Source organism: Paramormyrops kingsleyae, chromosome 15, assembly GCF_048594095.1.
Source record: "Paramormyrops kingsleyae isolate MSU_618 chromosome 15, PKINGS_0.4, whole genome shotgun sequence".
Classification (NCBI taxonomy): Eukaryota; Metazoa; Chordata; class Actinopteri; order Osteoglossiformes; family Mormyridae; genus Paramormyrops; species Paramormyrops kingsleyae.
In genome coordinates this window covers 22,515,959-22,534,485 of record NC_132811.1, presented here as the reverse complement: position 1 = coordinate 22,534,485, position 18,527 = coordinate 22,515,959, and the positions used below count along the sequence as shown (strand labels likewise).

Here is an 18,527-nt window from a genome sequence, read left to right as displayed (position 1 = left end):
CGCGGAAAGGGCTTCCCCACAGAGTCATCGGGGACCCCCCCCCCGAAATGAAGCGGGCAAGTGCGTGTTTCCCACTACTTCATGACCATAACCCAGCTACCCTCCACTTTTAGGCCGAATGGGTGACGGGAGTCTGGGGGGGGGGGGGGGGGGGCAGGACCATGTAGCAGTCATTGGTTGCTTTGTTATGATTCATCTACCCATCTTTCAGCTCCTTAGAAGGGGGTCTAATCTTGGTCAGGGAGCCTGGAGCCGATAATAATAATTATGAAAATCATATTATCATCATATTATTATGCTTCATAGGAAGAAATACACTGAAGTCAGAAGGGCAAAACACTTTAATGATGACAACTGCAGCAATTTTCAGAAGTCAGACCTTGTGATCAACTAGACACATGATCCAGAGGTCAAAGGGTTTCAGAAACAAATGGCTGGAAGAACTGTGCACACACACACACAAACACACACACAAACACAAAAACACAAACAGGAGCCCTAACGACAGATGGAATGCTCGTTTGCTCATGTCCTCATTCGTCAACGGCACACTAGACGAACAACAAAAGTGTTCAACTCAGTCAACAATGACGCCCCTCTGACATTACGGCTGATGTCCAAATATTATTTTACCTCATGATCCATCATCAGTCTCATATTTACAAAAAAGTCACCAACTCCAAGACATTTTCATCATCATATTTCCTTGTAAAAATAACCTCTTTCCGTAATGGGAAAAGCAACAGGGCACATCGGGAGCTTGGAAACAATTTTAAAACACAGATTACAAAGTTAAAAAGAGAGAAATCAACCAAAAACAACAAAAAAAGCACAAACAAATAGATCAGCAGGTTGACACACTGTCACACTTAGTTAAAGTGGCTTTATGTCGAGGACAGGCAGCAGAGAGAGTGGCTGATTTTACCCATCAGAAAGCATCTCCTTAGCGAGATCAGATCAGGGTGTAAACTCACACGCTCTCTGTCCCCTACGCAGTGTTACCCCGTGATCCCCACGGACCACAGCCATGACGCCGATGAAGCCCCAGCTGCACTTGGGTGGTGCCGCAAGCTCGGGGGATAAGGGCCGAACAGTGTGGCTCCCCTGTGCATCTCCCCCTGCAGGAGACAGGAGGCACCACACCTGAGGCACCCCCCCCCCCCCACCCCCAATGTCCGCAAACACTGTGTTGATCTGCAAGCCCTGGTTCTTCTAAAAAAAAAAAGCAGAGTGTTTTTGTATATCCAGCTTGGGATGCCAGTCCATTGCAGGGCAGACAATCAAACACAGAACTACAAGCTATGGCCACAGGAGAGACACCTGGTCTGAAAGTCCACATAAGCAGGGGAAGAACAGATACCCAGTGAAGGCCCAAACCCAGCATCAGCGCCACCTACTTGTCATATGATGTATTACTGACTGGTCCTCAATCACGGCACACTATGTGGACACTTGTTAGGGGACAGACCACCATACAGTCATTAAGATATAACGTTTCCTGCTGGTCATGACCAGCAAGTTCCAGAGGTGAATCAGCGTGAAACCAAGGTCACAGCGGACTGTCCTCATCAGTGTTATTGAATTCCCCATGACAGCCTATATCAGCCCAAGCAGTAGTAATACTCTTGAAGAACAAACGCAGTTTCTCAGTTTTATGCTCAGCATATTTCATACGCTTCTTCTGTGCATTAGACCATTTCTAGCAACTGGAGGCCAAACACTCCAGAAGTCGAGTGTTAATGAGGTTAGTGATTCACCTGCTCAGTGACGGTGACATAATCCTGTCAAACATCCCAGCGCTGACAGGCACACGTATGCGCACACACACGCGCACACGCACACACACACACACACACACACACACGCCCGGCTCCCCACCGTCTTCCAGAGCTGGGATTACGGTGCATCAGGAAGACAGACAGGCCACAGGGGAGGGTTCGGAATGCCGCATCTCCATGAAGACAGGCAGCTGCGTGCTATTCCCCTCTGCCAATCGAACCCGGAGTCACACATTTTCAGAACTGAAAGGTAAGACTGCCTAAGAAAGCCACCCTGTGAACAAACACAAATTCAAAAAGGTTTTTAAAATGGCTTTCATGGGCCACCTGCAGAAAATGTTAGAGACTTGCCTGGAAATGTTACATAGCTGCTGGCCCACAAGCCTGACAGAGACACACAGCTCAGCTTGTCACTGTAAAGGGGCAGGGGGGGGGGGGGGGGGTTTGACCTTGTAGCACTGCAGTGGGTGGGACTAGGCAGAGCCCCCCTGGGACAAAGCCAAACTATCCCACAAGCAGATTGTGATGTCAATGGGATCCAGGGTGTTTTTTTTTTTTTTTTATAAAAAAAAAAAGCATTTTTCAACGTGAAACCGTGTCGCATGAAAGAATCTGGAGGTGCCATTCTACCCAATTGGAAGGCAGGTGAAAAATCTCTCTTCCCAGTCCTGACATGGTGAACCCAACAGCAAACTGGGAAGGGAGAGGGCTGGGACTGTGCCAGGGAGCAGCGTGGTTAGTGGCGGGGAAGGGGGGAGTGGGCTTGTCGTCACAGAGCATAGAAGAGGATGAGGATCACGAAGAGAATGGCCAGGAGAATGCCGATAGCACACCACTGCCTCCTGTCTGCAAATGGAAGCAAAGACAGGAAATAGTATGAGTGGCAGGGGGACCGGATCCCCCCCCCAGCTGACAGCAGCAACAATAAAACAAGGATGTACAAAAAAAATGAAAAATATCCAGATCTGAATGAATTTCCTGTCTCTGTACCAAGCACTTCCTGTGCGGGGCTGAGAGCGGACTTTCCGGGGGTGGCAAGCTAAGAAAGAACCGCCTATCCTTCCTCTCCAGAGTGACCCCAGCAGACGCTGGGACAGGAAGCCCAGCAGAAAATCACCTGAGCTGGGAGAGGCTGACCGACCATATTCATACATCACAACAATCCGGGGCCCCAAACACATCTATAACGGGCAGGAAAATTCTGATACACGTTACCTGTAATAGTACCTTCATTTATTTACTAGGGAAGAAACCATTAGACAATTTATTACTATTATCAGTATTTCCCAATCCGGTCCTTGGGGATTCAGGGAGCTCAAGCGTGGACTGGCCATGGGTCCATGAGGACTGGATGGGGAAACACTACTATTATCATTAAAGAATGAAGAAGTGAGACTGGTTAACCATGATTATGACTGAAGGTTAGCACAGCGCCGCGACTCACCGCTGGTCATGTGAGAAACCTTAGCCAGCTTCTTCATGACGTTGTCCAGCCGTGACTGAGTGTTCTCCATCTCATGGGAGAAGTCATCGAGCATCCTGAACACAGAACACAGAAACCCCAGGAGGTGAAACATCACACGTATCACCCAGAAAGCCAAGGTATACACCACTTAGCTCAAAATAACAGCTAAAGGTTAAGTCCATCTGTCATCAGCAGTGCTCCTTAAAGGTCACGTGGTTCAACAAATGTACCCAGTTTCACTTTCTGGACCACAACCAAGTCAGCAGGGGGAGCATTTCGTATTTTAATAAGTGGACGGTAAAAGCGCGTCCCCAGCAGCCTGATGTTGGCTGAGTACTGACAGATCGGCATCTCACACTGCCTGCTCGTCCAGCTCCTGGCCGATCCGCTGCGACATGTTCTTCAGGACCCCGATGCTGCCGGACACCAGCTCCAGCTGCTCGTCCTGCTGCTCGGCGATCATCTGGTATGGGGACGTGACTAAAATGTCACCGAGCGGCTGGTGACGCGAAGATGGTTGGCAAGGCACACACCCTCACGGCCAAATACGGATAACGGAACAGAGCGAACGGCAAAGACATAAACATTGGGAGAGAACATTCCGGTGCTTATTCACAACTGTGACTTAATGGGGAAAATAAGTCATTATATAACATAATCTATACTAAGGAGAAAGGTTCAAATGACATCACCACAATACTGCCCATTTGAGCCGTAAGAACATGGATCCATACATTACGATCAGTTATAAATAACCACTCATCTGTCTAGGGTGGTGATGACTCAGAGGCTGTGTGAGTAGGAGGGGGCGTAGGGGAGCGCGGTGGAGGTGGGGGTAGTCCTGACGCACCTGCTGCTGCGTGTGTTGCTCCTCAATGAACTGCGAGTTGGCGGTCTGCAGTTCGCGGTCCAGCCGGCTGTATTTGTCTGGCCCCGGCTGCCACTGTGGCCCTTGAGAATTGCCATCCCCGAGCAAGGTCTGCGAGAGAGAGAGCGAGCGAAAACAGTAATATAGTTTGGAAAGATATGATCACAAAGTGAAATTTGTGAATATGTGAACACGTTCATCTATGGTTTGACCCCAGCGATATCACCCAATGCTCACTGGCAGCCTCTCACGCCTGCTTGCGTTTTAACTGCAGATTCACAGAATGGTGCCCAGTGCTGCTTCTAAATGACCAGACCTTCCTCTACCTTCTATACACCCAGACGAGGTCCCCCCTCTGCGGCTGTCGCTCTAATAAACGGACGCCACACCCCTTGTGTGACTAAACTGTCTGCTTTCCTTCATCTCCCTCCCCTTCAGACCACCAAAACAATCTTTGGGTAACAGACCTGCCTGCCCTTTTTCTCCGACATCGCTTGGGCCCTTGGACTAGACATGCTGTCCTTCATGTCCTGTGGGGGAGGGGTAGAAACCAAATTATGCTCAAACAAATATATATATATATATATATATATATATATATATATATATATATATATATATATATATATATATATCATACTTATGTTGCATCAATTACTCATGTACAGTAACCTACTGATTAGATGTAATTATCGCAACTGTATTAGTATTCAAATATGTCATTTCAGTTACCCTAACAAACATCCCGGGATGTTTACTTCATACAGCAAAAGTTCATTTGTTCAAAGTGTTACTTCCTGAAGCAGTTCTCACTCCGGGTGTCAGTGAGGCAGACTCACCTTCACTGTCTGCCGGGTGCTTGTGATGAAGGCTTTCCGTTTGTTGAGCTCCAAGGAATCCAGGTTGAACTTCCTGGGATTTGCCTCAACAATGCTTTCACAGAGGTTAAGGGAGATATTTAAGATTAAACATGCACTAATGTGTCATTAAATGTTAACCAAGTTTAACAAAGGTAATGAAATAGGTCTCAGTAATCAATTAGAGAAGCCTTAGAATCAGGATATTGATGGTCTCATCCAGGTCTTCCAGGTCCCACTCGATAGACCTCAGACTGTTTCGCAGCTCATTAGTGGTCCAGTCAACCTCTTCCTTGGTGGCAGCGGAAGGGTCCTGCAATAGCTCAGTCCATCGCTGGTGCAGCCCTTGGGCTGTATTCACAGCCTTCTGCACCTCCCTGACCAAAAAGGTGCATACGAGATCAAGATGCTTCCCTTACACTTGTCTTCTCCCCAAGCAAAATTATTCTGGTAGCGGCAATAAAAGTTGCAGCGATGTGGGCCAAATAGTCTAGACCAGAGACTGAAAATAAAACAACCAATCCTTTGCAAGGGGATGTTCAGCTACTTAATCAATTCATAAAATCAACAGCAGTGAGACGTTGTGGTGAATTTCTTTTCATATATTTTGCAATGGATGATTTACTAGCTATGACAATTTTGGTCAATTTCCGGCCAAATCAATGACATGATGTATCGTCCACCGTTGCGGTGATCGTAAGACTGCGACGTTTTATTTAGGGACTCCCTCAACAAACTATTAAACAAAACTTTCAATACTTCTCAGCAAACTAATATTATTTTTAAGTGATTAATTGACTACACATCCGAATATGGATCTGGCGTGATGTCTAAATCCGTGTAATTTTCCTCCACCCCAATTCTAAGACACCAAGGCTGTTGTAGACCAGGTCGTGAATTAAAGAGGAAAAGTGTCATCATATCCTTCAGCGAAAACAACACGCCATTGTCTAAGTTTTCTGCTCCAAGAACCGCAAGCTAGCTAAATGGACAAGCAGACGGATGAGTCCTCCCTTACCCCTTCACGACGAAAAACGGATCCTCCATCGACATTTTTGCAACTCACTTTCCGTAGAGTTTGTTCTGTAACCTCATACTCCAACAACGGGGCACGATGGCCAGGTTAATGAATGTTAACTTTGCGATGAAACATTCGCCACTGCGGCTCTCTGTTTACACAATCGGAGCCCCTTTCCGAGCTCCCATGGCCCGGCGTGATTCCTTCCGGGTCGAAGGTCAGATCGTTCTTCGTGTTTTGTCATTCGCCTAGCAACATGCATAGAAACAAGATGGCGATGAGACATGCGGAAGTACGCGCAAGTACACTCAGAACCTCTCAGCCGTGTTCGGGTTTCTTGCCTTGGGGCAACTGTGTTGTGAAAGACGCTATATAAAATTACATTGAATTGAACTGAATTATATTAAATTAAAACAGGAAAAGGCAGTGTATTGATCATTGTGATCAGTCTCAATGCTAACAACAACATTTCTAATGATAAGTTTTATTTGTTCACACGTAAGTATTCAGACACTTAGGCTTAGTAATTGGCGGCAGGCTTTTTCTTCTCATGTCTACAAACATTCGATGCGATGTTTACCCATTCTTGGAATGTTTGCGCAAGTTTTCATAACTGGTTTGTTATTAAAGACCGGTGTTCAACTGTTTGCAAAGATGCTTGAAATAAATGTCTAATTTTGTGATTGTTAACACAGATCATTCCAAGGACCCCACACAGTTCCTGAGCAAATATTTTCTTTTTATTGGGTATATGATTATGACCCAATATGTCCACTGCTATATAGATAAGTGGAAAATAATTAATTATTAATATTATATTATTATTATTTTGAAGAAAAGCCTAATCAATAAAATAACAATGAGGCCACAGAAGGGCAGAAAACTATTTTGATTGATATATTTTTCATTTCTCAGAATTGACATATCAGGTAGCATCAAAACTGCTTGCTCATTAATTAGACACAAAGCAATGGTATGTGGTGACATACACACTTCGACTCAAGTATGGAGAAGAGTTTTTCACGGCTTTCTCCTTTGAAGAGGATTATATATGTGTGGCTTCTGTCTGGGATTTTCCTGTACTGGATTCACAGGTTAATATTCTGGTGAAACTTGGCATGAATGTCATTGGCAACCAACTCACCAATATTAAACACTCAGATTTGCTCCTGGGGATTCAAGTGCTGACCATGTGAAACTTGTTTGGCCAGTTCATCAAGTCTCAAAGGTAAAAACATTTTTAAGGAAGGTAACAGCTTCTCACAAGTTTTTAGAAAGACAGTGTAAAATATTTCTTAGAATGTCTAAATATAGAAGAAGTACAAAGTATACGGACTAAACTACAACTTTTACTTTCCCTGTCTGGAAGAGGCACTTTTATTAGTGCAAGTTTCAGCCATTTTAAATTTTATTTAATAGAAGCTTTTATCCAAAGCGACATACATTTTTGTGAAAGCAGACAGTTCCAGGAGTAATTGGGGTTTTTAAGGGCCTTGCTCAAAGGCCCAATGATGAAATCACTATACAAACCTTGGGATTTGAACCACTGACTTCCTGCTCTCATCCACACCATCTGTATTTCATGTTTTAATTATTACCAGCCAGGTGACTAATCATTAATTGTTTGTATTATTCACATCGAATGACCAATAATATTGTCATGACCAAAATGTAATGTGATCATGACTTCTACTTCCTTTAAATATGTACTCTGAGTTAGTGGGAAAAATAATTGTGAATAAACAGTAAGGACTTCAGGATCCACCCTGAGCGATTTTATTTTTACTGTGTACTTTTAAGGATAGAGTAGGTGGGCTGTTACTGGCATCCAGCTGGTGAATAACAGTCATGAATCCAGGGGTGGTTATCACATGTTATTTCCACACAAAAGACTTTATGGTTCTGTAACACTTAACTTGGTAATCACAAAGATATTTATCTTTTCCCACTCATCCATTCAGTTCTTATAAAGCACCTTTAGTGACATATAGCTTTACAATTATACAGTATATACAACAGATTATACATTTTAACTAAGAAACAAATACATGTATATTACAAACCCTATTACCAAAAAAGTTGGGACGCTGTGTGAAATGTAAATAAAAACAGAATGCAATGATTTACAAATCATATAAACTCATACGATCGTGTCCCTCGGGGGGTCCTGTGGTGGGTGCTTCAGGAATATCGGGTATGGGGTCCATTTGGCTGTTCATTCATGGCAAAGAGGGAGTTGAGCTGGAAGGCAAAGCTCTCGATTTATCAGTTGATCTATGTTCCTATCCTCACCTGTGGTCATGAGCTCTGGGTAGTGACCGAAAGAACGAGACCGTGGATACAAGCGGCCGAATTTAGTGTCCTCCGTAGGGTGGCCAGGCTCAGCCTTAGAGATAGGGTGAGGAGCTCAGATATTCGGGAGAAGCCAGTTGTGGTGGTTCGGGCATCTATCTAGGATGCCTCCTGGATGGTTCCTCTGGGGAGGTGTTTTGGCCATGTCCAACTGGGAGGAGGCCACAGGGCAGACCCAGCACATGCTGGAGAGATTATATCTCTTGGCTGGCCTGGGAATGCCTTGATGTTCCCCGGAGGAGGTGGCTGGTGAGAGGGAGGTCTGGGCATCCCTGCTTAGACTGCTGCCCCCGAGACCCAACTCTAATGACCCCCGTAATGCACCTCTATACCATCACGGATGCTGGTTTTTGAACTGCTGACAACAATCTGGATGGTCCCTCTCCTCTTTAGCCTGAAGGATATGGCATCCATGATTTCCAAAAAGAATTTGAAATTTTGATTCATCAGACCATGGGACAGTTTTCCATTTTGCCTCAGTCCATCTTAAATGAGCTCGGGCCCAGAGAAGGTGGCAGCGTTTCTGGATCATGTTTTCTTTGCATGGTAGAGTTTCATTCTGCATTTGTGGATGCAAGGACAAACTGTTCAGACAATGGTTTTCGGAAGTGTTCCTGAGCCCATGCAGTGATTTCCACTAAAGAATTGTTTCGCTTTAAGATTACGGCTATCCAATATTTGTTTTCAGCCTCCTCCTTTGCATACAGAGATTATTTTAGATTCTCTGTATCTTTTAATGATATTATTTACTGTAGATGATGAAATTCCCAAATTCTTTGCAATATTACATTGAGGAACATTATTCTTAAATTTTTGCATTATTTGCCCATGCAGTCTTTCACAGAGTGGTGAACATCTCCCCATCTTCACTGCACAGAGTGGTGAACATCTCCCCATCTTCACTGCACAGAGTGGTGAACATCTCCCCATCTTCACTGCACAGAGTGGTGAACATCTCCCCATCTTCACTGCACAGAGACTCTGCATCTCTGGGAGGCTCTTTTTATATCCAACTGTCTTACTGACCTGTTGCTGTTTAACTTAATTAATTGTAAGATATCTGTCATAAAACAATAAAAATCTCTCAGTTTCAACATTTGATATGTTGTCTGTTTTATTTACAATTAAATGTGGGTTTATATGATTTGCAAATCACTGTATTTGGTTTTGATTTCCATTTTACACAACATCTCAGCTTTTTGTAAGTAGGGTTGAAGCAGAGCGAAAATATAACCAAATAATACACCAAAGGTAAAGGTTCCTAAATGAAACTGTAACGAGAAACACTTTAAATCTTAATAAGCAATACATAAACATCAACAAATGCCATTCATTATGACAATAAGCACGTATTGCTACATAATAGTGTATGGAACTATCTCTGGGGCTAATTCACAACGTCTTAATTTTCGGGATATAAACATTTATAAATAATACATTCTCAATTTTCAGAACCACGCCTGTGGCGTGGCAAGACTCTCCCATTTAGCACAAACTTACCATTTGACCAAACATCAACTATTATTTCATAATGAAAATAAGATTTAAGTACTCAGCAGGTTACATTAGTAACGAACTGATTACTGTGGTTCACAAATAATGCCGGACATTATGATCGTGTTAAGCAGTTAAAAATATAAGATATACACACAGCAGAAAATAAAATGAATATTTCCCAGATGAAGCGGAAACAGGTGGCGCGTTTCAGCTGGGTGTGTTTATGGGAAAGTTTCTGCTCTTTCTGGTTTAACTGGCTGGACCGTTACGTCATGCTGCCCCTCCTCGTTCACTCTGCTTTGTTTTCTACAAACATGACGACGATTAAAGACACACAGACAGACACACACACACACCTGCTCCTTCCGTTTGGTTCCTCTACTTACTTACTACGCATCTCTGCTTATGGTTACATTAAAATCCCATTCTCCCCGCCTATAACCTAGAAGCGTCTCGATCAAAACAGCCAGGTCACCCCAACCCCCTCTTTAACTCCAATGGCTCCATTTACCAGCCCTGCCTCGGACACCGCAGCGTAGATCTCACTCGCACAAAAGCGTCATGTGACTTCACCAAAACAGACGAACCATTACATCAGTCGCAGAATGTCGACTACCAAAATATAAATACTCTTAAAGGGGACACGACATATTTACACATGTAACCACTGTTATACGTTATGCCCTGTGCACACGCAGATAAACAAGTTATGTATAATGTGAGAAACCAGTGATGTATACGTTATATGTATACGTTATAAATATTTATTATTACATTATAATACACTTAGGCAATAAAAACAACGTTTACACAACACGCAATATTTTTGTATAGCTACTTTCCTTGGCGCCACAAATCTTAACAAACGCAAGTTCAAAACAGAGATCTTCTTTTTATACCATTTAAAATGAATACTAATAAATCGCTCTAGTAAATTGATAAATTAAGCTACGTTTATGTGCCTAAATGCATTTTCCCCTTTAAATCTTCTTCCCACGTTAGTATTTAAATCTTACTTGACGGTATTGCGTCCTCTGATTGGTCCAAACGCAGTTGGCGGGGAAAAATTCCAGGCATTTGTAAGAGAGCAGCTTCTTTTCATTGGGGAACGTAATCGTTACGTAGAACTATATATGTAAGTTAAAAATAGAAACCGTCTCATTCTCTTAGCAGCAGTTTGGCGGGTGGCGGGGAACGATGAAACGTTAGAGGGGTTTTAATTCCTGTAAAATAGAAATTTCCTCTTTCTATTGGTCTAAACGGCGGGCCGCTTTAGTAAAACGTTTAAACAAATAACATTGTTACTATTATTGTGTAGTTAATTCACCCCCCACTACACGCACTTAACTAATTAGTTAATGATATCGAAAGGGGATAAATATTTATTAGTATTACTATTTATCTTTTTGTCTTTTGACTGAAACTGATCTGCGGGATTTTTCACGGAGGAAGCCGTCGTAAAAGTTTCATTACACTGTAACGGGTCGCCGTTTGTCCGACCAGCTCGATCTGAGATATGGAGTATAAAGTGGAGGCTCATCGGATCATGAGTATCTCTTTGGGGAAGATCTACAACTCCAGGGTCCAACGAGGGGGGATCAAACTGCACAAGAACCTACTGGTCTCGCTGGTCCTCCGGAGCGCCAGGCAGGTATACCTCAGCGACTACTACGGCGGCGCCTGCCTGGGCTCCCAGCGCGCCGAAGCGGGGGAGTGGGCAGAGGGGGAGACGATGGAGTCGTTAGAGGGAAGGTCGAGCCCCGGAGCCGCCGGCGCGGACAGCTGCGAGTCCGAGACGGAGTCGCGGGAAACCTTGCGGGCGCCGGAGACTAACGCGCAAGCCTCGGTCGAGGTAGCCGCGGAACGGAACGCCGAGGAGCCGGCTTCAAGTTCGGATTACAACTGGCCGCAGGGCGGCGAAACGGATGAGGAGCGAGCCCCAGGTCAAGCGGAAGACAGTACGCAGGTCCCTAGCTGCCCTGTCCCGGAGAGCCGGTTTGAGTGCGGGGCGGCCAACGCCGACGAAGGACCGCAAAGCCCGGCGGCCGCGGCGCCCTGCTGTACCAGGAAGAGGAGCGCCGGCAAGTCTCCATACGCGGGATCTCCCGTGAAAAGACCTAGACCCGGCTCCGTCCCGCCGGCCAATACCGAAGGCGGGGACGCATCAGAAGACATGGACACGGGTAACGTGTCCAGCCTCATAACGATATTCGGCTCCAGTTTCTCTGGACTCTTGAGCAAAGACGGCGCACAGGCAGAGCCAGGGGCGGCGGACGGCGACTCGGGTTCTGGGACGATCTGCTGCGAGCAGATGCTGCCGAACCTCAGTCCATGGAGCACCGCTATCGTGGCTTTTTAAGACACTCATTTTCGACTGGACACTTGAAGTTGTGAAAGTGTTACGAACTTCGATGGACGGTGGGAGACTCACTTCCCGTAAGGACAAGCTGCCCCCCCTCTTAGCTGCTCTCAACCACGTGGAAAATAGAGGAAGAGTGCAATACGGGGCTTCCCCTCCCAGTGGCCACATGGCCACGCCGACATGTGCCGGGTGTTTGTCGGGGCATGTCCCGATCGGGGCTGGGGAGGAGGGGGGTGGCACGATCCTACTCTAAACGCGAGGGGTATCGGGGGGGAGACGTACGGATGTACCATAATCGTCAGTAAACATGGAGTTTAAAGCTACACTTTCCGTATATTTTGCACACTTCCCAGGTTTCTTTTTTTCTACCTTGAGTGGTTGAATATATTGCGGAAGAATAACTTGAGGTTAATGTGATGGTTCCCATGTTCGTGTTTAAATGTTTGACAAACTAAGTGCTGGTTAATGTGAATACTTGTTAACAGTGCTCAGACCATGAAAATGCAGTTATCGGTGCTTAAGCTGTCTGTAACGCATACACATTGCTTGGTCACTGATCTTTCACAACTGTCTTTGTTTTAAAAAGACTTGTATATTTGTACCTGGATGCTTGTATGGGTTTGTTTGTAAATGTTATCTAAATCTGTATTTTGGTATTTGCTATCGATTATGATATTTGCGTGGTTTACACGTATTAAATTTTTTGGAAAATTTTCTGTGCTTTTGTGCGTTGATGGGCGCCTCTGGGGGAGCGGGTGAGATTGTTAGCGTGTGCGGCCAAGTGGGCTTAGTTTCCTGAGTCTGAAGAGCCATGTGTTTCTGCTTTAGACGTGGCTGAAAAGCAGTTTCCGGGGGGTTGTTCTCTTCCTCAAAGCGATATACATATTATCACCCCCCCCTGCATAAGTAGTGCTTTGATTTGGATGATTGTTTTCAAAATGTACGGTGTCCTTTAAGGCTGGAAAATGGTTTTTGAAACGTACTTCCTTGTGCGATCGTGAATCATTTGACTAACCCGGCTTGTATGGAGTCCTGCATTGACCAGCGTGGTTGCGACACACACGGTTGGGTAACCGTACAGTTTATTACACGTGATTTGACCAGCATATAAACATTCCTTCATCCTAAAATTCGCTCAGCCTCCTCTTGTTTTAGTTACTAAACATTTCGCGTAATAGTTGTATAACACTATTATATATCGTGTTTTTTGCCCTGTACAAAAAAATTCGCTTACGCTTTATATATAATTCTTATGTACTCGGTAGAGCACTTCAGTCAGCGCCACTAGCTGCAGCATGAGGTCATTTAGTATATCCAGCTCCCTGCAAGGTCAGCTATGATTTATGCGCTAAAAAATTGTTTGCCTGACGTTCCTCCAAGACAACTGTATTCATGGGTGCAATCTTCCGTAAATAGATTATATGGAAATGCTGTGTATTTTACTGAACCGCAACCATAAGTAGTAACCAACTAATATCGGTAAGATTTACTTCCTATCACACATTGGCTCTCTACGAAGATTATAATTCTATTTCAAGTGAAATTTGATTGCCAATAAGACATAAAGATGATGCTACCGCTGGGTATGTTTCACACAATGGCCTGTCCTTCGTTTCCTGACAGCTGACCTCATCCTCTTCTGGGCTGTGTGTTTCTCACCAGGAGCAGAATACAAGAAGCCACCCCTCTATGACACACGCAATGGTACAGTCCTGGTACAGACCTTTAGACGGAAAATGAGGAGCTATGCAGAAGTTACGGGCATGAGGAGCTTCCATGAAAAAGGCGTGGGGCATTAAAGATGCAAGAAAGATGTTCTCCTATGCCTTTGTTTTGAGCCGTATTATTTTCAGTATATTTGTGCCATGACTCACCTGTGTCCATACAATAGGAGCTGTATGGCATCATGGGAAATTCTGCTGACAAGTCAGAACAAATACGCTTTGTGAAAAAGTTTGTAAAGCGTGAATGTTTCAAGTGACAGGAGAGACATAAAAAGAATTTGGGTAGTGCTATTACCCAAGGACACGTTTTTAAATGCTACCCTGTTAGACTGACAATCAGACATCAAAAGGCTAATATTAAGTCCATCCATCCATATACGCACACAGTATCGGACATAATGGGCAACTTAGCCTAACACTGTGTCTTTGCACTGTAGATGGACATTGGAGTACGACACAGAGAGAAGATGCAAAGTCATACTTTGGTCAGAACGTTAATTCTTGTGTTCAAGTTTAAGAACTTTTGAAAGTCAGCAGTAAGGATTTCTTTAGCCCTGAGATGACCTACCCTGAGATGACCTACCTCCTGACTGCACCAACCAGTTTCTGTGCTTTTGTGTAAGTCCAGCTTTTCTTGTTGGTCACTGCACTTCTACATTTTAACCGGATAATAGTCACTTTCTTTTATGTCATGTCTTCAAGCGAATTGGTATTTGAAGACACGAATATCAGCATACTGCCACCCTATGTGATGATTAATGCAAAGGGTTAATTTTACGTCTATGGACCCGGACTTCACATACCGTGAGTTAACATGGAGCAGCATTGTTTTGCTGTATGTAGTTCTGAAACCATAGTACTCACTGAGAGGTGCTATCTGCTTTTCCTGATTGCTCTTCTAGATCGTTCCACAGACAGCTTGTGGGTCTAAGATCAGTTGACTAGGAGAAAGAGTTGCTTATGGTCTATGAGGTGAATTCAGATCCTTTACGGCCCTTTCAGGGCCTCATGCTGCGACAATCATACTCCGCAGCACTCAGATCGTCCTCAGGCTGTCGTCACACGTGATCTTGTCTGTTCGTGGAGGTCACCCTAGACGACGTGTCATCGGGTCACATGACCACCAGGGTCCATTGCCTATGGCTACTGGCAAAGTCCATTTTCATGTGCTCAGCCCTAAACACAGCCTGACCTAATTTGTTTGTACACAGTAACTTAGGAGTGCTAACTTCTAATCTGTGACAACCTTGCTTATTTACCCTATGGGTTACGTTCTATTTGATGCAACTTCCCGTAAAACATTTTCAGTTTCCACACTGTTTTTCAATGTGGCATCTGCTTTATGTTCGGAAGCAGTTAATCAGTATATCACATTTATTATTTGCAGTGACTTAGGTGTTTGTGTAACCATTCCAGTTCAAAGAACCATTCTTTGCGTGCAATAAGTTTATATATAGATACCAAGAAGGGTTCATGGACGGAGAGGTATGTGCATATTTCAGATACCAGTCTCAAAACCCCTTTTGAACACATGTCAAATGTCCCATTTACATTCCACATTAAACAGACCACATCTGTGGGCAAATCCAATCCAGTGTTACTGGTCCAGTAACATGAGTGTGTTTGAATCTTGAATCAACATGTTATGAAATGCCCCGATCCTCTCGATCGCTGACGGGGAGTCACAGACGCCGTGTGACTCTGCGTTGGCTGTATACCGGGGATGGGGGGATGGGGGCGATGTGCTGAGAAACATTTCAGATTGTTTTTTATTTTTGTAAGAAATAGCATTTTTTTTTGAGAGAGAGGAAGGTAATATCCAGGGATATATTACCACTTAATAACAGCAAGATTCTTAAAAAAATTGTCTTTCCAAAACCATATGGAGGTGTACAGGCACATAAAACCTGCCCATGTTATTTGCAACTCACCCGCAGTATTTTAATATATTATTTACCGTCATTATATTGCTATATTGATCTATAATAAAAATGCATTCTTTCATGACCCAGTATGCATTCGACACAGACTCATAACTGAAAAGGTCTCAGGTTTGAACGCCAGCAGTGAGTCTCTTTACATACCACTGAGAACGGTTATTTTACTTAACCTGAATCCCTCCTCAGAACTCCTCACGTGAGTAAGCTGCATTTGAATAAGTGTTGACTAATCAGACAAAAGATGTCAGACTGGTCTATCGCTTGAACCCATTTTCCCTCAGACTATAAAGTCGAAGGTGGAGTACAGAGCCTTGTTTTGGCCTGTTATTTAACTTCTAAGGAGGCTTCGTCTGCTATGGAACAGACACCCTAGCTGGATAAACAGGTGCAGCAGTACATTTCATTTTTGATGAAAATCCCCAGATCACAGGTCATATTATAGAAAGGATCAAGTAAGATCATTATACTTATATATGTATATATACAGACTACCATGTATTGCCACTTAAAACTCTGGAAAATTGCGATGAGAAGAGCAGCGGCTTTGGAGGATGATATATTGCCGTTTAGTGGGAATGACAAGGGTAGCTTCCTGTCCCATCCCGCTCCCAGCGCCCTGGCACTCTTTCGCAGAGACCGTGCCGGGTATTTATAGTTCTGTTCCTTGGAGGCGGACCAGAGGGCAAGTATTAAGCTGACGGATCACTCGCTGTTACCGAGATGAATGTGGGTCACTTAGATCCAGCCCTCCGAGGCACCTAAGGACCGTAGGACATCCGGGGAGGGGCGGCCCAGGGGAGGGGCGGCCCAGGGGAGGGGCGGCCGGGGCGACTGCCGGTCTCAGGCACCGCATAGCATCCTTTGGTGTCGGCCTCTTGTGAGGTACCATGGTCTTCAGACAAGGGTCATGTGAGTGCATTCCCGGTGGAGGAAGTTCCTCCTTCCCTAGGAAATGGAATCCAATGACTGGATTGCTGCAGAGAGCAGAACACCAGCCTTGAGACACGTGAGCAAACTGGGGAGACAGATTCACATTCCCTAAAAGTCCAAATTTAACAAAACTCTTTTCCAGTGTTTATTTGTTTATGTACAAGTCTGACTACCACTGACATCATCTCTGTGAATATTTGTGAAATCCTTCAGATATCTTTTGCATAAAGGATAACTATAGATGAATTGTACGAAGCTGCATCAGCAGGCATTTTTCCTACATATACCCTATGGGTATATGCCCAGGTGTCATGCGAGCTCACTGTAAGTGCAGTGCAGAGGGCAGAGCACGCCACACACTGCAAAGTCTGCCCCACACACAAAAACGGGCTCCCAGGAAAAGTCGCGGGCAAACAAAGAGCCTCTCTCATTCACACAAAGACGCGCAAGCCTCACTCAATGGAGTCATTGTCCGCTCAGTAAACCAAGCACCCAGAACATATGAGCGAAATTTAAAAAAAAGTTTTAAATAAAGTGTGACAGTTACATAAACTGCATTGGACATGACTACAGCTTGTACAGCTTACCTGCGAATGTCTCTGATTTGTTTAACGGTCCAACATGCACAGATATATATGGACCTCTCATGCTTGGGGGGGGGGGGGCATACTGACTTTCCTTTAACCAAACTCTCCCTTTTTTGGCCTAAACCTAAAAGGCAAAGAGACCATTTAAATGTCCGCAGCGCTTGACAGGTGTACAATGCCACTCTCTCCAACCCCCACGGCCTCCACAAAGACATTCTGCAGTCGTTTCAGAAAAAGGAGGAGAACCTCCCCCCCCCACTTTGGCCCCCGCTATTCATGCCTGTGACCCCCGCTGGAACCCAGACAAACTAAAGTCTTTGTTTATCTTGGGAACCGACAGAGGACAGGCGGCCAGGGAGGAAAGGGTGGGGGTTAGGGTGGGGGGGGGTTCAGGGAGACACAAGGGGTGGAGTGATGGGGTGGGGTTACTGGGGATGGGTGTCGGGGGAGGGGTATCCTGGGAAAAATGCCAGTGTGAGATCAGTGACAGGGTTGGGCTTCCTGAAATGCGAGCGCACAGGAGTTGGGGGGGGGGGGGGGGGGGGCGGCTGTAAGTAGATAGCTCTCCACAAGAGGAAAGCACTCTGGGAACATATGCACAGAGACAAACATGCATTCCACACACATTGCGGCTGGGATCACGCATGTATGAGCCTGGCAGCTATCTCACACACACGCACACACACACACGTGTGGCCCTGCTGAGGTCCATATGGAAAACATCTTCAATATGGCCGTCTGCAGTGGAAGGTCAGAGCTACGAGGGTTCGAGGCGAGACCTGAGTTAGTGCTGGCTCCCTCGCACCCTCGGGTTTTCTATAATGAGGGGTGTGTCTGTGTGTGTGGTGTGTGTGTGTGTGTGTGCGTGTGTGTGCATGCTCTCCACTGGCAGGGGCCTGTTCAGACAGATCCGAACGAAGAACAAAGCTGCATAGACAAGACTAAAGGAGTGTGGCTAAGGAGATGGAAAGGGCATGAGTAAGGGGAGGGAATACTCTGCAGTGTGCTCACAGTCTGCACTCAGACATGCAGTCCTCACTGTATTCTCAGAGGGCGAACGTCTTACACACCAGTCACATGTCCGGCTGGAACATGAGATATTAACGTGTAGTATAAATTCCTCACACAAACAGTTTCATAAAGTAACTT

General features: G+C 45.0%; 2 protein-coding genes across 2 annotated transcripts; one reads left to right on the top strand and one right to left on the bottom strand.

Annotated features, from left to right (window-relative positions):
* Positions 1-323: 323 nt before the first annotated feature.
* stx6 (syntaxin 6) lies at positions 324-6,210 on the bottom strand. The gene is made up of 8 exons (XM_072699748.1): positions 5,987-6,210; positions 5,177-5,345; positions 4,951-5,046; positions 4,579-4,641; positions 4,094-4,222; positions 3,600-3,706; positions 3,223-3,317; positions 324-2,624 (listed from the first exon to the last, which is right to left on the bottom strand). Exons 1-8 carry the CDS (start codon positions 6,019-6,021, stop codon positions 2,548-2,550), a joined length of 771 nt encoding a protein of 256 aa, XP_072555849.1. The 5' UTR covers positions 6,022-6,210; the 3' UTR covers positions 324-2,547.
* A 4,772-nt stretch (positions 6,211-10,982) lies between these two features.
* On the top strand, positions 10,983-12,910 carry ier5 (immediate early response 5). Its single transcript, XM_023813178.2, has one exon. It carries the CDS (start codon positions 11,352-11,354, stop codon positions 12,192-12,194), a length of 843 nt encoding a protein of 280 aa, XP_023668946.1. The 5' UTR covers positions 10,983-11,351; the 3' UTR covers positions 12,195-12,910.
* The last annotated feature ends 5,617 nt before the right edge of the window (positions 12,911-18,527 follow it).

Bases quoted from the DNA above. Each gene is read 5' to 3' on its own strand.
- stx6 (XM_072699748.1), bottom strand. From the start codon at position 6,021: ATGTCGATGGAGGATCCGTTTTTCGTCGTGAAGGG. The intron at 5,346-5,986 runs GTAAGGGAGGAC...CTTTTTGGTCAG, and splicing joins CCGTTTTTCGTCGTGAAGGG to GGAGGTGCAGAAGGCTGTGA. The intron at 3,318-3,599 runs GTGAGATGCCGA...TTCTGTGTTCAG, and splicing joins GAGCTGGACGAGCAGGCAGT to GATGCTCGATGACTTCTCCC.
- ier5 (XM_023813178.2), top strand. From the start codon at position 11,352: ATGGAGTATAAAGTGGAGGCTCATCGGATCATGAGTATCTCTTTGGGG.